At 40.5% G+C, this 17,180-nt stretch overlaps 1 protein-coding gene across 1 annotated transcript in view; it reads right to left on the bottom strand.

Annotated features, from left to right (window-relative positions):
• The window catches only part of HTT (huntingtin), an 82,672-nt gene extending 68,796 nt beyond the window's left edge, over positions 1–13,876 (bottom strand). The window contains exons 1-7 of the mRNA XM_059471387.1: positions 13,575–13,876; positions 7,851–7,934; positions 7,272–7,392; positions 3,707–3,766; positions 1,386–1,465; positions 834–972; positions 460–601 (exon numbers count right to left, since the gene is read on the bottom strand). Coding sequence (XP_059327370.1) covers positions 460–601; positions 834–972; positions 1,386–1,465; positions 3,707–3,766; positions 7,272–7,392; positions 7,851–7,934; positions 13,575–13,675 — 727 coding nt within the window. The 5' untranslated portion in view covers positions 13,676–13,876. The remainder of the gene's footprint in view (positions 1–459; positions 602–833; positions 973–1,385; positions 1,466–3,706; positions 3,767–7,271; positions 7,393–7,850; positions 7,935–13,574) is intronic.
• Positions 13,877–17,180: the final 3,304 nt, after the last annotated feature.

Genomic DNA, 17,180 nt, shown 5'->3' with positions numbered 1-17,180 from the left:
TAAAAAAATCTTCAATTTCTGCTCTAAGTTATAATAGAATCTATGCAGTGATCCTCTAAGAAAGATCACGGGGTATGTGATCGTGGCCCAGAGCACAGCAGGGTACTCTGCACCTCAGACCTGCTGCACTAGCAACCAAGCTGATGGACCACGCAAGTGTTCAGACTCCCGAAGTTCACCCAGAATCCTCAGACCTCATTTTCCAGCAAGCTACTTGTTTCCCAAGCCTCAGCTACTTCTTTTTAATATTACTTACTAGCACTGCAGCACAGAGAGAGAGACAAATAGCTTTAGAAGTATCTTCCTCTAACTTAACACCAGATAGAGAAAGTATCAGCAGTTTTCAGTCAAAGTATCATTCCTTTACCTGAAAACCTTTCACATATTCAAAGTGATACATATTCTTACATGTAATGTTACTTACACAAAAGCCAATTAATTTTTTTCCCTGAATCTTACCTAAAAGCACATTCAATAACCAGGCGTAAAAATACTGTGTTCTTCGTGAATGTTGGCAGATGCTCACTGCTGATCCTGCTGCTGTTCGACGGATAGTGGGGGAACTGGACTTAAGATTAGCTATGAAAGCCTTCAACAAAACCTAAAAACAAAGACACCTTACTTAACTTTTAATCAGAAGTGAACTAAGAAGCCAGCAAATGTATTTTTCATTTATTCAAAGCATTACTTCATGCACATCAAGCAAAGGCAACTACTGCCTTAATTCAGACGTGCAGCTGTAACACTGCTTTCTGTACCATGGGATGGTAATGCTGTTAACCCACCATGCTTTGGGATTTAACAGGGAGCACTAATAGGGTAAAGAAAGGTACCTTAATCTCATTGTCATTTGCAAAATTGCCAAAGGCTGCCATGATTTTGGGTATTGCTGCAGCCAGCGTCTCCTGCACCGATTCCTCGGGTCTCTTACTGATCCGTGTCAGACAGGGCAAAAGGTTCACCAGGTATGGCCTAAGTACGGCACAGGAGAAAAACTGATTTGAGAGCAGAACTACTGAACCCTTCTAAGTATTTTTAATTCATACTCCAGTTCTGCGGTACTACTAAATCATACAAAAATGTACCTGTTAGCTACGCAGAACATAGGAAAAAAAGAAGAATCTTCTGAATGCAAGAGAAGAATACACTTAAAAAATATACAAATCATTATCTTCACAAGTTTTCCCCCCCTACAGTAATGTATAGCATAGAACTAAAACTACATTAAATAAACACACCGATGAAATAAACTCAGAGAGAATACGGTAATAGCAATTCCTCCAACCTCCTAATTACATACTTAAAACTTCCAAACAGTAACATTCTGTTAACATCTGTATTTCTTTAAAGGTTCTTTGGAAAGTTCATTATTAGAATGTGTTTACCTGCACTTCTGAGGCCGCACTAGATGGGCAAGCTCAGCAAATCTCCAGAGTGCAGCACGCAGACTTCTTGAAGCACCATTCTAGACAGAGTATATAACTATCACATTTCATCATGCAAAACCATTTACTACAAAAAATTGCCTACAACATACAATATTGTATATTTTACTTAAACAGATAAAAATATAAGGTGTCTGGAAATCATAAATTTCCTTTAGCCAAAAGGAAGTCAAGTCAGTTCCATGACTACCTTCATTTTTCTAGCTGGCATTAGGAGTTTTCTGAGTAATCTAAAAGGAATAATAAGGAACACCACAACAGAAAAGGAAGTGTCTGAGTTCTCTGCTCTGCTGAAAGCTGCTTAAAATACCAGAGAAAAGAAACACTGATGAGAGTCTGAAAATCACTGTAACACTTGCAGAGATATAAATACAGCGCAAAATTGACAGCAGAGAAGATATGCAAATAAACAACATTCAGCTTTTATGAGTGCACCAAAGGAAAAATCAATATATTGATCTGTAGCACTTCATAATGGATTGACTGCTGAAGTTTATTATCTATTTGCCTGGACTGACATCTTCCATTGTGCACCTGACTTGAACCAGAATGCCCTTACATTACTGTCCAGGGATGTAGCACAATTCCTTAGTGTTGCTGGAAATACAGAGAAATGTGGAAGTCAGGATGCCTAGGAGGGTGTCTACCTAATGTAGTTCAAACCCAACCAAAATGCTTCTCAAATTGAGTCCCCTGAAGATAAAGCTGAGATGTTTGAAAACTGTCATTTCTTTATTACTTTCTTCAGCTGGTATATCAAAGGCTTGCAGCCTTGTTAGCATGACAAGTAAAAAATACTTGCATCTGAATTACAAGACATGCATTTCCCAGGTTCACAGCCAAACAACAGATTCTGGCATGGTTTCTGAAGTGATCCTGATGCACAAACAAATTCAGTCTGCTGGGTGCTCCTGTTGCATATGCTACCTCTTTCTCACTTGTCATGAATCCAATAGCACCTTTCAAGAAGTACACGCCAACTGAACAACAAAATATTTCCTCCTACACCCAGTTAAAAATATGCAGAAACTTTGGAGCAATTTGTATGTTGGCTGCTTTCTGTTAATTATGTAATGTCCATTTCCAAACTCTCAAAAATATTGCATGACATAAATGTACAGCAATACAGTAAAATATCCACACATGGCCCTACATCTAACACAAGAAAAGCTATGCATATTGGTTTTGTGAGTTATCTTCTAGAGCTCTATTATTCCCTCCAAAAACAAACAAAAAAAACCAGTATCATGACAGTCTGACAAGTAACACCTTTATTTTCAGTCTATACAAGCCTGTAGTAGATAGCGTCAGGCGCTCGGAAAATCTCGCGATGTCACAGAAAGCAGCAGGATTCCTCTCCCCCTAACGCCTAGTGATAAGGGATCACCCAAGAATGTAGTCCCCCCTAACATTAGTAACTTTCAACTCCTTACTAACCAATTACAGTAAGGTAAGACCCCCTGACGTAGAGAAAAACTTTCCCGAGTATAAAACCCAACGAGACGGGACAATAAAGGCCTTTTGAACCGTCCACCATACTGGTGTCTGCGTGTGCTCTTGGCCCGAGTGACCCTGGAGAGTTTGGGTTGCCTTGCCTTGCATCAGAAGGCAACACAAGCCTGACCCCATGTTTATAGATGCAAGAGACACAATTTCAGTGATACTGTTCTAAACATGGTATTTCTCTTCTGCAGTCACAATCTTCAAAAAGGCTATTACTAAATTCATTCCTGTGGACATAACTGAATTGTAGCTTTTGATACCAACAGAGATGCCTCAGTATTTTTCCCTATGCCTCTGTAAGAAACTCTAAGTACACATCATACATTCATAAAGTAGTTGCAGCAGGTTACTTCAAGCCTTAATTCTCCATGAGGTTGTGTCAATTAAGTCCTCTATCTACTTTCCATCACCCTCTTGGTTTGAGTTGTTCTTTCCAGCTTAGTCAGTGGAGGAACCATCATGAATTATTCCTTTGGATGGGGAGTCACTAAGGCTAACTCAAACTGCCATTCAAACCAAATGCTCACATTTTCTGCCAGATAAACTTTCAGGAGTGGTTAAATCCAAACAATGGGGACAGCAGTGAGGAATTCAGTAGAATAATACTTTAAAACAGTCACAAATCCTTCTAAAAATGAAGATTTGACCTTGATCTTAAAAGACAAACTATTAATTTACACTAATACTACATTCCAATATACTAGAACACAGACTGAATACATTTTTAGAAGAAAGAACACAAAGGAAAAATCACTCACCTTTTTAATCTCTTTATAGAGTTCTAACTGTAACCTGGGAAGATTGGAATCCATCAAAGCCTGCAATAAAATGCATTGAAAACATACTGTATCACAGGGGAGGTGCTTTAGAGGAAAAATGTTACACTTGCAGTAAAACAGCTTCAAACAAGGCACAGAACTATCTAATGGTCCCTATATTTGATGTATAACTGAGGAAGTGATAAATATTGAGAGGAGACACCTTTATCCTTCACACAAATGTGGACAAACTCCACAAACTCTGACAGTTATTTGCAGTAAATATTGACTGTTTTACTGACTCTACCTGCAAAAGTCCATATGGGATCAGCCTACAAGCAGAACTGACCTCTTGTGCTTTCTGGCAATCACCAGACAGCTACTCATGAACAGAACATTAAACCACAAGAACAGCATTCACAAGCAGGAAAAAGGCACTCCCTGCTACACGCCCCCACTGTCAAGCTGGCTTCTACTATTTCTCAAACTGAAGCTGTATTTGTACCATTACCTTTAACAGCCCATGAAAACCCTTTGTTTCATGAATCAGCCAATTTTCTGCATCCAGTTAGTACACACACCACAAGGAGCTCTGCACACCAGAAGTGTCACATCTCAGGATCCAATCAAGCACACAGCAACAGGGTTCAAACCTGCAGCCTGGCTAAAACTCAGTGCACATGACATGAAAGCAAGCACATAGAAGCAGAAATTTTCTGTTCACCCCAACAATTCTCTACCTTCAAAGTATCAGAGAATAAGAAGATATGAAAATATAATCTTTTTATAGAGAACAATTTGTATATATATGGTTACCCTTCCTCCACTTTTTTCCCTAGTGTATACTACAATTTATGAACATTTCCATCAGCTCATCCTCTGAGGAGATGAGACCCTCATACAATCTGAAAGTGCCTACACTGTGAATTCATACAGTGCTATATTGTGGAGTATTTAATTTTTTATTCCTTGCCCAATAATTTCTCCATTTCTAATTTTCTAACTGCCTGCCTGGCCACCACCATTAAACTCCCATCTTCACAGGATTACTCATCATGACTACAAAATCTTATGGTACCCACTGAGCTAGAAGCCACAACTGCTTCAGCACAGTGAGTGGAGTGCCTGTGGCTCCTCCAGAGCCTGATCTCCCCAGCTAAAATTGTATGCTACAAAACTCCATTCACCCCAATTACACCTTACAATGGCATTGCCTTCCCCAGAATAATCTTGGCTGGGTTGGATCTTTATATTAACATAAGCTAACATAAGCACCCCAATTATAGATGGAAGGTGCCAGGATGACAGCAGGTAGGATTTGCTTCACAAAACTTTGTTTTTATGAGAAGTTCACTGCCTATATATATATATATATATATATATATATATATATGAGGATATCAAGCAACAGAAAAAGGCCCCAGCTATTATTTGGCCTTGAGGCTAAGTTGTCCTTACAACACACCCAACTACAGGAACTCTTTTTGTTAGTGTACAGCTGTATTTTTAGCAGAACAGAATCTATAATGTCATCACTGGAAAAAAAGCATAGTAAGCTCTAAACTGCTACAAGAATAAACTCCAATTACTGAGGCAAATTGTACTGCAATCCGTGTGAACAGTCCCACCAGTATCATTAGCACAGAGAATACTACAACATCATGCATCAGCTTTAGAGACAAGGCAGCTTGACCTTATCCACAGAAACCTGCAAAGTCCCAACTTGGTGTTTTTTCTTTTAAATGTATCACCACAGTTATTTAAATTTTGAGCCATTTACACTGTCTTTGAGGTACCGACAGGTGGGTGTCGTTATACTTGAAGATGACTTACAGTGTTTATCTAAAGTTAAGTGCTCAGCCTTGTCTGCACAGAAGAGCTCATTTTCTAGTTACAGTAATGAGCATAAACTCCAGACAGACACATGGTTACATGAGTAATGCTTACATCTATAGTCTTTCATTTCAACAGAAGCTACAAAGTATCTTTTGCTAACCAGCAAAAGAATTAGCCTCTAAAAATGCCTGAGATACTAAAAAAATGGCTGAAATTTGACTAAAATGCAAGCTTAGGAGTCCAACAGCTCTGTTCTACTTACCACAAGCATCACTGGCACTCGCACAACCAAAAAGTAAAACTGGACAGCTTTTTGTTTCTGCATTTATACACAAGTGTCTGCCCAAGTTTTTAAATTGCTTCCACACAAGATAAAGCACAGAAACAGAATACAAAGTACACCCAGCCTCCATAACAGCCTGATACATCCACGTGTTTAGAATATCACAAATGTTACCACTTAAGAGCTGAGACCAACTGCCAAGCTTAATGGCTGAGAGAAAATGTCAGCATTTAAAACCATTTTAATCTTGAAAACAAAACAAACTGTCTTGTAGGTTTTTCAAGTTACTCTGAAACATGCCAGAAAGCAAAAATATTAAATAGATTAAAGAATTTATGAGGTAAATTTTATACAAGTCTACATAAGTGTTTAATGGAAAGTAAGAAATAAGCTTATATTCTTTAGGACTGTTTCAAAGTAGCTTTTAAAGCAAATTGAGTTAAATAATAATGCATGCATTTCATAGAGTGCACTCCCTCCAATAGAAAAACAGTCAAATCAGAGTGAAAAGAGCAAAGTGCTATTGGGCCAAAAAAAAAAAAGCAAGGAACTCACACCTCCTCATTCCCTATGATTATGGAACACACTACACAATCTGTAAGCTTCTCCATACAACTTCCAATCCCCAAAACTTAATTCATTCAGATATGAATGTTCAGTTTTCTTGCTTCTACACACCTCTCCATATGAAAGAAAATTATTATTTGCATATTTCTAAAGCACTTTGCATCAACTAGATTATTTATGTAAGTACATAACAGTGTCTTAAAGTTCAAGTATTTCAGAAAAAAAAAACAAACCCCAAAAAAGGAAGTGAACACAAGCCTCTCCTTGAAGCAGCAGCTACAAATTACTCATAAGGTTCATTTTAAGATACTTTGAATCAAGATTTAGACCTTGCATGACCTCCTGCGAATGCCCATCTGCTGTTCTCCAACAAGCTCTTCATTCTTGATCACAGCAGGGGAATAAACAATCTCCAGAATACTATATTTATTCTAATTTCTGCCTGAAATCTCCTCCTCCAAGTCTCAGCAAACCACACTACCTTTCAATCAGCTTTTAAAAATATTTTTACCTTTCCTCATGCTAAGTGTCTTTATGTTTACAGAACAATAATAGGAGTATTCCTCCCACACAGGATGATTTTAGAAAAGCCCACATTCCTGTTTTGGTTAACTTGAAGAGAACAAAGTTAATGAACAACTGAAGACAAGAATAGATCAGAACAATGAATTACATAAGACAAGTTAAATATGTTGATCTGGACACAGAAACCTCTCCTAAGAGAGAAAGAGCACACACAGAATTTAGTACAGAAACTTACTTAGCCTCTTACATTGAGATATTATCAACAGTAAGAAAGGCAACTAAAGGAACATCAGTGGTAATTCATACAGGACACTGCATCAAGAAGAGACAAAATGTGATAGTAAAAGCTCTTACTTTAATAACTTTATTAAGGCATTCATCTGCAACCATCCGGACATCAGATTCTGCATCCTCACTGCAGAGGAGAAAGAGCTCCATAGCAATGCCCAGCAGCTTCTGAAATTCTGGGGAATTCCTAAATAAACAAACATCAGAAAATTACAATGTGCACCATGAAAATGAACACCAATGATGTTTTTGAAAGGGTTTCATAATCCAACTACATATATACCATACACACATATGCAAGAGGAGAAGACATTTAGTGTACTAGAGCGCTTCATTATGAGTTGGGAGATCATTTCCCAACTCTTTCCTACATAACCTGGTAAGGTATTTGATCTCTGTGCCTAAATTTTTCTGTCTGCAGTAGAAGGAAAGTGCCCACTCCACCAAGAGGTAAACAAAAGTCCTTCTTAGATTTTGAGTTAGTTTAAAAAAACCCCACACCATTTCAGTTTTAAATAGAAGCTCAGCATTTAAACCAAGCAATTATAAGGAATCCTCCCAACAACTAACACTCTAAAGTTGTTATTCATCCTAATGAATTAAAGGCATTAATAAATAATCAATAAATGAAAGACACTGCCTTACCTTAATGACTGAGCAACTATGTTTTCACATATTGTTAGACAGTGATTCACCCGATCTTTCTTGGTAGCTGCAAGTTCTTTCTTTCTAAAGGAAGAACACAATGATGATGTGTGTGAGACAAGAGTTCAACAGTGACCATTCAAACACTTGCTAAAGTAGTGTCTAATCATTGCTCAAGAAAAAGCTGCATTTGCACTCTCTGGTCACTCCATAAACAGCTCTACACCAACTACCTGCAGAGCCAGGACTTCATCTGCAGCTGCAGCTGGGAGCACATGGGCACACAAGCAAAGGAGAAATATAAACTTAGAAAAAAAATGAAGAATGAATCATTTAACAGGGAATATCACATTAATTCCATAACTTTCACTGAGAAAATGCTTGGGAATGAAAATTGAAGAATGAAGAGTAAAGGGAAAGGACAGAAAAAATGATGCAATCCTAGAAGAAAGCAAAAATAAAAGAAATTGATAGAAGAAGATTGGAGAAAATAAGCCATGATAAAAAATAGCTCTTTTAAAAAGACCCTCCTCCTACATAGCATCACCTTAGCCTTTTTTGTCTGCCTGTGTCTTGAAACTTCAAGTTGTATTAAATGGACCACTTTGAATCTGAAGTGCAAAGGATGACAAAGCAATGCCATCACACACTGCATTCCTCCAAAGGTAACCACAAAAACAGCAAAGCTCAAGGCACAATCTGCCCATTGAGAATAACATCCCTACAGTGACACTTGGTATAGCCCAGGAAAGGCCAAGCTGAGTGCACAATAAAGAGAACAAAATGCACAGAAACAAAGAATGTGTATTTACAAACAATAGAGAGCACAATATGAAACATTTCTCCTTTGCAAAATGTGTTTAACATTCACTTCCACATGATACAAGCTCTTGGAATAGCAGCTCTTCCCTGCTCCACCCCCAATGAAGGAACTGAAAAGAGAGTGAGACAGACTCCCAGTTCTGACTGGGAAATGTTATTCAAGTCTGCAGTCTCTCCTACTCCTAACTTTACTGGCACAGAATCACTTCTAGGAAAGCAGATGTTACTTTTAAATAATTAACCAGTAGCAATACTGGAGCAAAACCACCCACCCAAAGATACCTCTGCTGAGTGTTTCACAATAAAGAATTACCAGATTTTCACTCACATTCACAGAGAATCCTCCCTTTTGCTTTCCAAATGAAAACTGATAATTTTTAGTATTTCATTCTCTCAGTAAAAAATAGCAAAAATCATGAAATAGCAAAAGAGTGTTTCTGAACTAGAAGCTGGAAAACAATGTGAACAGCCTTGAGTTACATTAATAGCAGTAACACAACATCAAGGGCCAACAGCATGTAGCCAATAAATTCACATTAAATTCAGCTAACTCAAAATACAGAGTTAGACAAGTGTTCTTAAAGAACTACACTGCATTATTTAGGAACTTCAGCTCAAATAATAGAAGAGGTTTTCAAAAAATTCATTAGTACACCAGTATCCCTGTCCCTGGAACTGAGGGGTTCAAAAGTCTGTGTTCCCAAGATTTCAATTTTTCTCACAAAGAAAATCTCATCTCATCCCAGAAATACTTTCTACTTTTTAAAGTTTAAGGAATAACTCTGAACAAAGCCATTTTTTCTGTTTTAGTTTGGCAGCATTTTATTTAGGCAAGCTAAACAGCCAAGAGGATCTCTTCTTGGACTTAAGATACTGGCAGAATATGAGCAGACAACCTCAATTTGCTCAAGATACACAATGTCTTTCTTTCTCTCCATCTTGAAAAAGTGTCAGAGTCCTTAGGAGCATTTCAGATCATCTCTAACAAAAAACAAATACTGTCCAAGATGTCCAACTGATTTTGCAACATCAGCACCACTGATGTGAGCAGGCACCTCAGAAAATGATTAAATAATTTCAACTTTCATGCTAATTTTACCCAGCAGTCCCAATCTCTTATGAGCACCATTTTCAGTACATATTTAACCCAAAACCAGAACAGGCACATCTGAACTTACCCATAAGCTCAGTATTTCAGATACAGGACACATTGAAAATCCTGCTGACAAAGGCTACTTCCAGAATAAAGTTCTCTATTACCTACACATAACACAGCCCTGAGCAAGGCAGGCAGTGTCTGAGTTCAGTGCTGTTCAATACTGCTCAGACTAGCAGAGATCAATCTCTTGGGCCAATTTCTGTAAACAGAGAGCACCACTACCACAAAATCTACACCTTGCTGAAATTAGTAACTTCAAAACTTAAAAAGGCCCAGCTGGAGAAAATACAACTTCCAAAAAGATAATTTAAAGAAATGAAAGGTGGAAGGAAAATGCTTAATGTATATTATGTATGTGCACATATTTTCTATTACCTCCTCTCCCTCTGTAGGCACAGAACAGTATCCAGAAAGAAAACACATGATATTTTTTAGTCCAAAAAAACAAATAAAGCTCTATTCAGAAGTATCATGAAGTCCACAGGCAAACTGCTGATGAGCATACCCAGGTGGCCAACAACAGCATCACACATCTGATGAATCAATCACACACATCTGATGAGTTACAGAAGGCAGGAGATATGGAAGCAGCAGTTATCTACAGGAAAGCACCATCTCACTTACACAGGAGTTTAATCTCCTGTGTACTTCTACACACCAGGAAGAGTAACAAACAATGTAAGAAAACCAGCAAGCCCAGATAATTTTGTCCTGAGTTCAGATGAGCTGACTACAAGGAGTTGCAGCTCCAATGCTCATTTTTATGAGACCTTGAAATTAAGAATATGTGAAGAGTACAGAAGTTCTAAAGCTCAGCCAGTGATAAGAAAAAAGGGCCAAACCAAATAGCTTGACATTAATCTTGACAAAAGTAACAAAACTAAAACCTGCTCTTCAATAACAAACAGAAATATGAGTGGATCAAGAAATAACTCAGTCCAAATATAGGGGACACTGGAAACAAGGTGCAGTAATACAGGATTATAGTGATGGATTGTCAAATTAACCAGAACTGCTCTGCTACACACCCTAGACATGGTAATGCCAAAAAACCATCAAGGAGCCACTTCTGACAAGCAGGGCAATAGGTAAAACCCGTGCAGTTCATGTGATCTTCAGTAAAACAACAAATTCATGCTAGGCCTCCATATAGCATTGACCAAACCAATCCCTGACCACAGCTCCAGTCAAACATAAAAGACACAGAAAAATTGAAGAGTATAGAAAAAAGCATATTCCTTGGGCTTTTACAGCACCTTTTGCTGTAAAGGTAATGGTTAGAATCAAATGTAAAAAAAAAAAATTACAATAAGTGACTATTAGAATAAATTGACAAGAGAAAGTGTAAAGAATCCACTTTTGGATTCACAAATCAATTACACCATATTAGTAAACTTTTAAGTAAATGGGAGCTTTGTGATACAAAACAGAACTTCCAATTTCTAACAAAATGTCAGAGTCTGAAAAAGCTGAAAAAATATAAGGAAGAAAATTAGTTGCCTCAGCAGAACTGTAGAGAAGCAATATGACAGAGAACTCAAGTTAAGTTTACATAGAAGGGAAAAATCCCAACAAGAGATAAGAAATAGGGGACCAGAGACTGACATCTGACTGTAAGGCATGATGTAAGCATAACACATGATTATTGCTGATTAAAATCTCTTGAAACAGAAAAAGGTCCTATCTTCGTGGTAAAAGCTTGGATTTAATTAAGATTTTATTAAAAAAGGAGAGGATATCAGTACTATCAAAAGTTCTGGAGTCATTGTCTTACAATAAAGTGAAGAAAGACGTAGTCACCTGCTGGGTAAACAATTAGTTCTTCTCAACTCCAATCTCTCTGATCTTAAAACATTTCATAGGAGGAACAGTCCTCAGTAGGATGGTAGGAACTTACTACACAGAACTACAAGAGATTTACCTGTTATTTACAGAGAACCACAACAAAGATGAACACCCCAAACACAGAGACAATTTTCCTTTCCAGTCTACTGCAATCAAGAAAAAATAAATGCAGATAATGTTGTGAATTACATTCAATATGTCACCTTCTATTTCACTAAAAGTCTGGGAGGCCTCAGCAGAGGCTGCCACAACAGCTTTTCACTGGCTTTTCTGAGGCTCAGTGCTGTCACTGAGTTTGTCCAGTTCCTGGGGGCATACAGTCCCATCAGCTTTCTGAAAACAGCCTATTTTTAAACACAAAGCAAAGTCAACGAGGACAACTCCAACAATAATTTTTTAATGTTTACAGTAGAATATACCTAAATTTAGACCACCAAACCAAGCATAATATCACAAGCACCACAAATGATTCTAAAGATTTTCTCTTGCAATACCATGACCTCTCTCACCACTAAATTTCAAGACAGAAATTTGAACAGCACCTAGGAAAAACTGGAAATAGATGTTCATCCATGCCACCTAAAGTACTAGCAAAAAAAAAAAAAAAAAAGGCAAAAAAAGCACAAAACAGACCAATTAGTCCCTGCAGACCAGTAAAGCACCTAAGAACAACTAGCTCATGAAGAAGATGAGTTTTCTCACCTATTAAGCATCAGAAGTGTGGAAATGCACCGTGATTGTTTGAGACAACACTCTCCAGAGACAAACAGCACCAACCGTGATAATTTAGTTGGCAACCGTGTCAGAAAGTGCAGAGGGAGCAGGTGGCCAAGAGCCCGGAGCCCCTGCTCTGCTCCTCTGCCAGCTCCACAGCAAAGTGCCAAGGGAGAAGTTACCTGCTCCTCAACCCTGCTGCTTCTCCCTTCTCCCCAACAGCAGGAGAAAAAGTATTAGTGTGACTCGTGTGTGTATCCCTGAAAAGCTCCCTGCCCTCACACGGGCTCGGGAAAAGGCGCTGGCGGAGGGTGCAAACGCAAGGGGCAGCACCGCGGCACTGAACAGCTCCTTGCCCTGCTCCACCCAGTAATGCCCCCCGACGGGAAAGCTGAGTATCTCATGGACCTAACACATTTATCCCTCACATTTAAGAAAGAAAAAAGATATTAGGAATATTTAAACGAACTTCTCTTAGGTGTCTGTGCAGTACATCTCAGCACGAGACTTGAAACGAACTTTGTCACAAACAGACATCCTTCTGAAAGCATCAGAGCTCAGACTTCAACTCTAAACTTTCGATTCCCAAATACCAAAACTTGTTTTTAACTTCAACGTGAACTTTCAGGGCACTGCTCTTACAGGAAAGAAGAAATCCGACCGAAAAACAACCAATACTTAAAGATATGAAAAGTGAATAACAGAGTGGAAGAAATTTCTCTTGCTCAGCCTTGAATTCTCATTTCAAGGAAGCTGCAGTCAGCTGGAGAGTTCAGAGAAAAGACATTCGTGCAGAAAGCATCAAGCACAGAAAAGCAAGGTCTCACAAAAAGCACTTCAGCAGTTATCAGAAGAGAAAATGCTGAAAGTAGCGCTTCATTCAAGTTATGCTAAGTTTTTGTCTTTTTTGCAGCAGTGCGCTAGGGGAAAAAAAGCTTTTCGTTCCTGAACCAGCCTGTGAAACGCACACAGCATCGCTGTGCGTCCCGCTCATCTCCCGCACTGGGGACTTTTCAAACGCACTCGCCCCAAAAGTTACTCCAGATGTGAACTTGGGCAGAGAGCGGGCAGAGCACCGCGACACGGCGGTGTGTGTGTGTGCGGGAGCCGCCAGCTGCCAGGGACCGGGCGGGTGCCGGACGCGCGTGTGAGGAGCCCCCGAGTTCCGGGCGCGGGTCACTCACGGTCTCTGGAGCGGCTCCTCGGGGAGGGCAGCGGGGCCCTGCTGCTGCTGGAAGGAGCGCAGCGACTCGAAGGCCTTCGTCAGCTTCTCCATGGTGGCCATGTCCGCTCCGCCCGCGCCGGCGGCACCGGCCCGCGCTCCGACCCGCCCTGTCACGGGCGCCTGGCGGGTCCGAGTGCCGTCCCGCTACCGCTGGCGCTGCCCCCGGGCTCGCTCCCGGCGCTCTGCCGGCGCTCTGGTGAGCCCCGGCCCGTCACAGCCGCGATGAATGGGGCGGGCGCAGCTCGGGGCCGCGGGCGCTTCCCGTCCGCCCCGCCGCCATCTTGATCCGTCCCGTCGGCCCCCGCGCGCGGGCCCCGCCCCCGGAGCTGGCCCGCCCCTCCTGGAGCTGCCCCGCGGCCCGGGGCCCGAGTGCGCATGCGCACGCGGCACCCCCGGCCTGGCGTCACGCGCGCCTTTACGTAGGATCACACAGGGGAACGCGGGCAGCGAAAGGGGCGGGGCAGCGGCGAGAGCGACAGGCGCCTTGACCAATCAGAAGGAGGCTCCGCCCCTCGCCCCGTGCCGGAGCCGCCGTGCGCTGCTCTGCGGCGCCCCCTGTCGGCAGCGGCCGCGCGCGGCTCCGGGCAGGACCGGGCCGGGCAGGGCAGGGCAGGGCAGAGCCGCGGGTGGGAAGCCGGCCCTGGGAGCCCATGGGATCCCATGGGAGCCCCTGGCACTGGCCCGCGGGGAGCCGCGTTCTCAGAGGCACCGCACGGACCCCCCCGGCAAGGCGGGAGCAGCCGCTCCGGGGCCGCGCGTCACGGGGCACAGCGGGTAACGCCGCAGCCCCGCAGCGCAAGCGGCGGCCAAAGGCGCTGCCGGCGCTCCGGTTTTATTTTAGGCTGCGGAGACTCTTGCCGGAACAGGACTTAAAACTTGGCAGCGTACGTGCTGCCCTTTCAGCGCTCCTCTCCTGAGCGGGGACCTGCTTCATCAGAGGATATTTCTGCACACACATATTAAACATACAGGATACAAGAGAGACAGTATAGAATATTTAAATCATTGATTCCATTACTAAACACTTAGAAAAAATCAACAGTACTGTGAAGTTTCCAATTGCGACCACTGATTTTAATATATCTACTTGTTCATACAGACATTAAATGACAGCTGATAAGAACAGGCAATTCAACTTATCTCACACACATGAAACTGGTTCCAGCAATAAAAATGGAGAACAGCTCTTAGAAATTCTAAGAAAATAAATTTCCAGTAATTCAACTTGGTTGAATCAACATGAAGGAATGAAGCTCATGTCTCTGAATATTCAGGCCGACAGAAGTCATAGCTAACATTCTTGCCAAATATTCACTAGAACAGTGCTCTGCCAGTTACCTTTATTAGCATGTTAATAAAAGACAAACCATTCGAAACAGTCCTCTGAACAGAAACCTATCCTTAGTCCTGAAAGCAATTCAGCTTAAAGCAAAGCCTTATTCCAATATAGAAGTGCTACAAAATGTGAACTTTTAAGGTAAAACCAGTATTTCTCCCGATTATTTTATGATAAAGCTTGCAGAAACATTTCTCTGGAACATGTGGATAATCATGAATTTTTTATTTAGCAAATGATTCATGATACAAGATGATAGCAGAGTTGGAACGCTGCACACTCTGTGCATGTGCCACTCCACACACACTTCGAAATACATTTAAGCACAGTAAGAAGAGCACAAGCTCTTATCAAAGATTAAACAAGGCACCAGCCAAGGCTGTTGTGAAGCTTTTGATCAGTGTGCCAGTCCCCGTGGGCTGCAGACTCACGGCAGGAGCCCAGGCAGTGCCTGCCCTCAAGCTCGCTGCTCTTTGTTCTCCCTGCCTGAGCGGCTCATTAGTGAGAGCTAACTGGGAGGTATCTCAGGGTATCAGGTTTTTCTTTCGTCAATACCTTATCACTAAGTTCTCCTGGCCCAAACTGATCCGTGGTGTTTTTGCCTGGATCATGTCACTGATCTGCTCCACAAAACCCACACTGGCAAAAATAAAGTGGTGCAAACCAGGCAAGGGGCAAGAAAAAGCAAGGCAGGATTAGAGAACAAGTACTTTTGTAAAGTCGGTGTTGCCACAAAGAAAAATGAAGTTCCAATTAACAGTGTATAGCTAAAAGATTATAATCTGAAATGTAAGGGATGACAACTAATTAATCCCATCCTCCAGGAGAAAAAAACCCATGCTTTTACCTTGTCTCTTAAAATATCCTCCTTATTTAATGTTTTAAGATGAGCATGTCAAGAGTATTTTTCACCTTATCCTGAGGTCTCACTTTGGCCAGCATTTCTGCATTTCCATGAACAATTCAGCAGGTACTTGGTCCTACTCCATGAGACTTCAGGAGGAGTCTCAGTGGCCCACTGGTTTGGCATATGCACGGAAAATCTGCAATATGTCACAGCCTGGCTGTGTCTTTTTAAGGTCATTTAATTTGAAGCCCTTTTGGAGAGCATTTGGGGGCTTTGTCCTTCAGCTCATGTTATAAAATTACAATAAATGTGCAAATGAAAAACAGCCCATGCCGATAATTCTGTCTTTTCACATGGAAATTTATGCAGAAATCTAGATCCAGACCATGAGATAAGGTATCAATTGAGCCAGTGCAGCAGAACTAGGGCATCTTTTCCTGGATTCAACTATCTTACATTGGTAAAAAGCTTATACAATGCAGGAGACTTTCTGCTTCAATAAATTTGAAATTTATTTTAACTACAATGTTTTTTTTCTTTTTCTATCCCAGCTACCACAATAGACATGGTAAATAAATCACATTAGACAGTAATACGTGTGGGTGAGATATGTGGCAGTGTTTTGCTTTTATTTCAGGAATTACAATGCTAGAACGTCCAGGAAAACAGCTCACAGAAGAACAGTCAGTGGTTGGAGATGCTGGAAGTAACACATCACATTTAACAGTCAGCTTCCTATGCCTGGAAAGAATTCTGGTGGTTTGGACATATCTGAATCATGGAAAAAAGTTGCCTACATCTCATGTGCAAAATTTAAGTTATACCACAAGAACAATTATGAAATAAAAAAGAATGTTTCATTCAACAGAAAATACATCATCATCACCGAATAAGCCAAGTGAGTAATGAAAATCAAAGTAAATATGACTTCAGTTTAAGGATGCTTTCCAATAATTTGAATTTCACTTCCTAAAGAGAAGTGTTTTCTGAAAACCTACACTAAAATGCAGATAATAATTCCAATGTTAAATTCATATCATGATGAAGTGTAAACCATAGGAAAATATTACTTTTGTTGTCATATTTTAGTAACTTGTAAACAAGTATTCTCCATTCATACAAATGGCAATGAGAAAATTCTTATATCAGTGTAGTCTGAAAAATAATTGAAGTGCATTCTAAGAATGGATTGTTAGTTGGTTTTAATTGCATTTATATTATATTTGCTTATATATTTGATTTATAAACCAGACGATTTTATTCTGATTTGGAGATAACTCTCTTTCACACTCAAAACCTTTCAGGACTACTGTTTTAAGAATGATTTGGGAAAAAAAAAAAAAAGAGACACAAGAGATATTAAAGGCTAAGGTTTGTCAATA

The sequence above is a fragment of the Ammospiza nelsoni genome, chromosome 4 (assembly GCF_027579445.1).
Source record: "Ammospiza nelsoni isolate bAmmNel1 chromosome 4, bAmmNel1.pri, whole genome shotgun sequence".
Lineage (NCBI taxonomy): Eukaryota > Metazoa > Chordata > Aves > Passeriformes > Passerellidae > Ammospiza > Ammospiza nelsoni.
The sequence above is the reverse complement of the archived record's forward strand: the minus strand, read 5'-3'. Positions and strand labels throughout refer to the sequence as shown.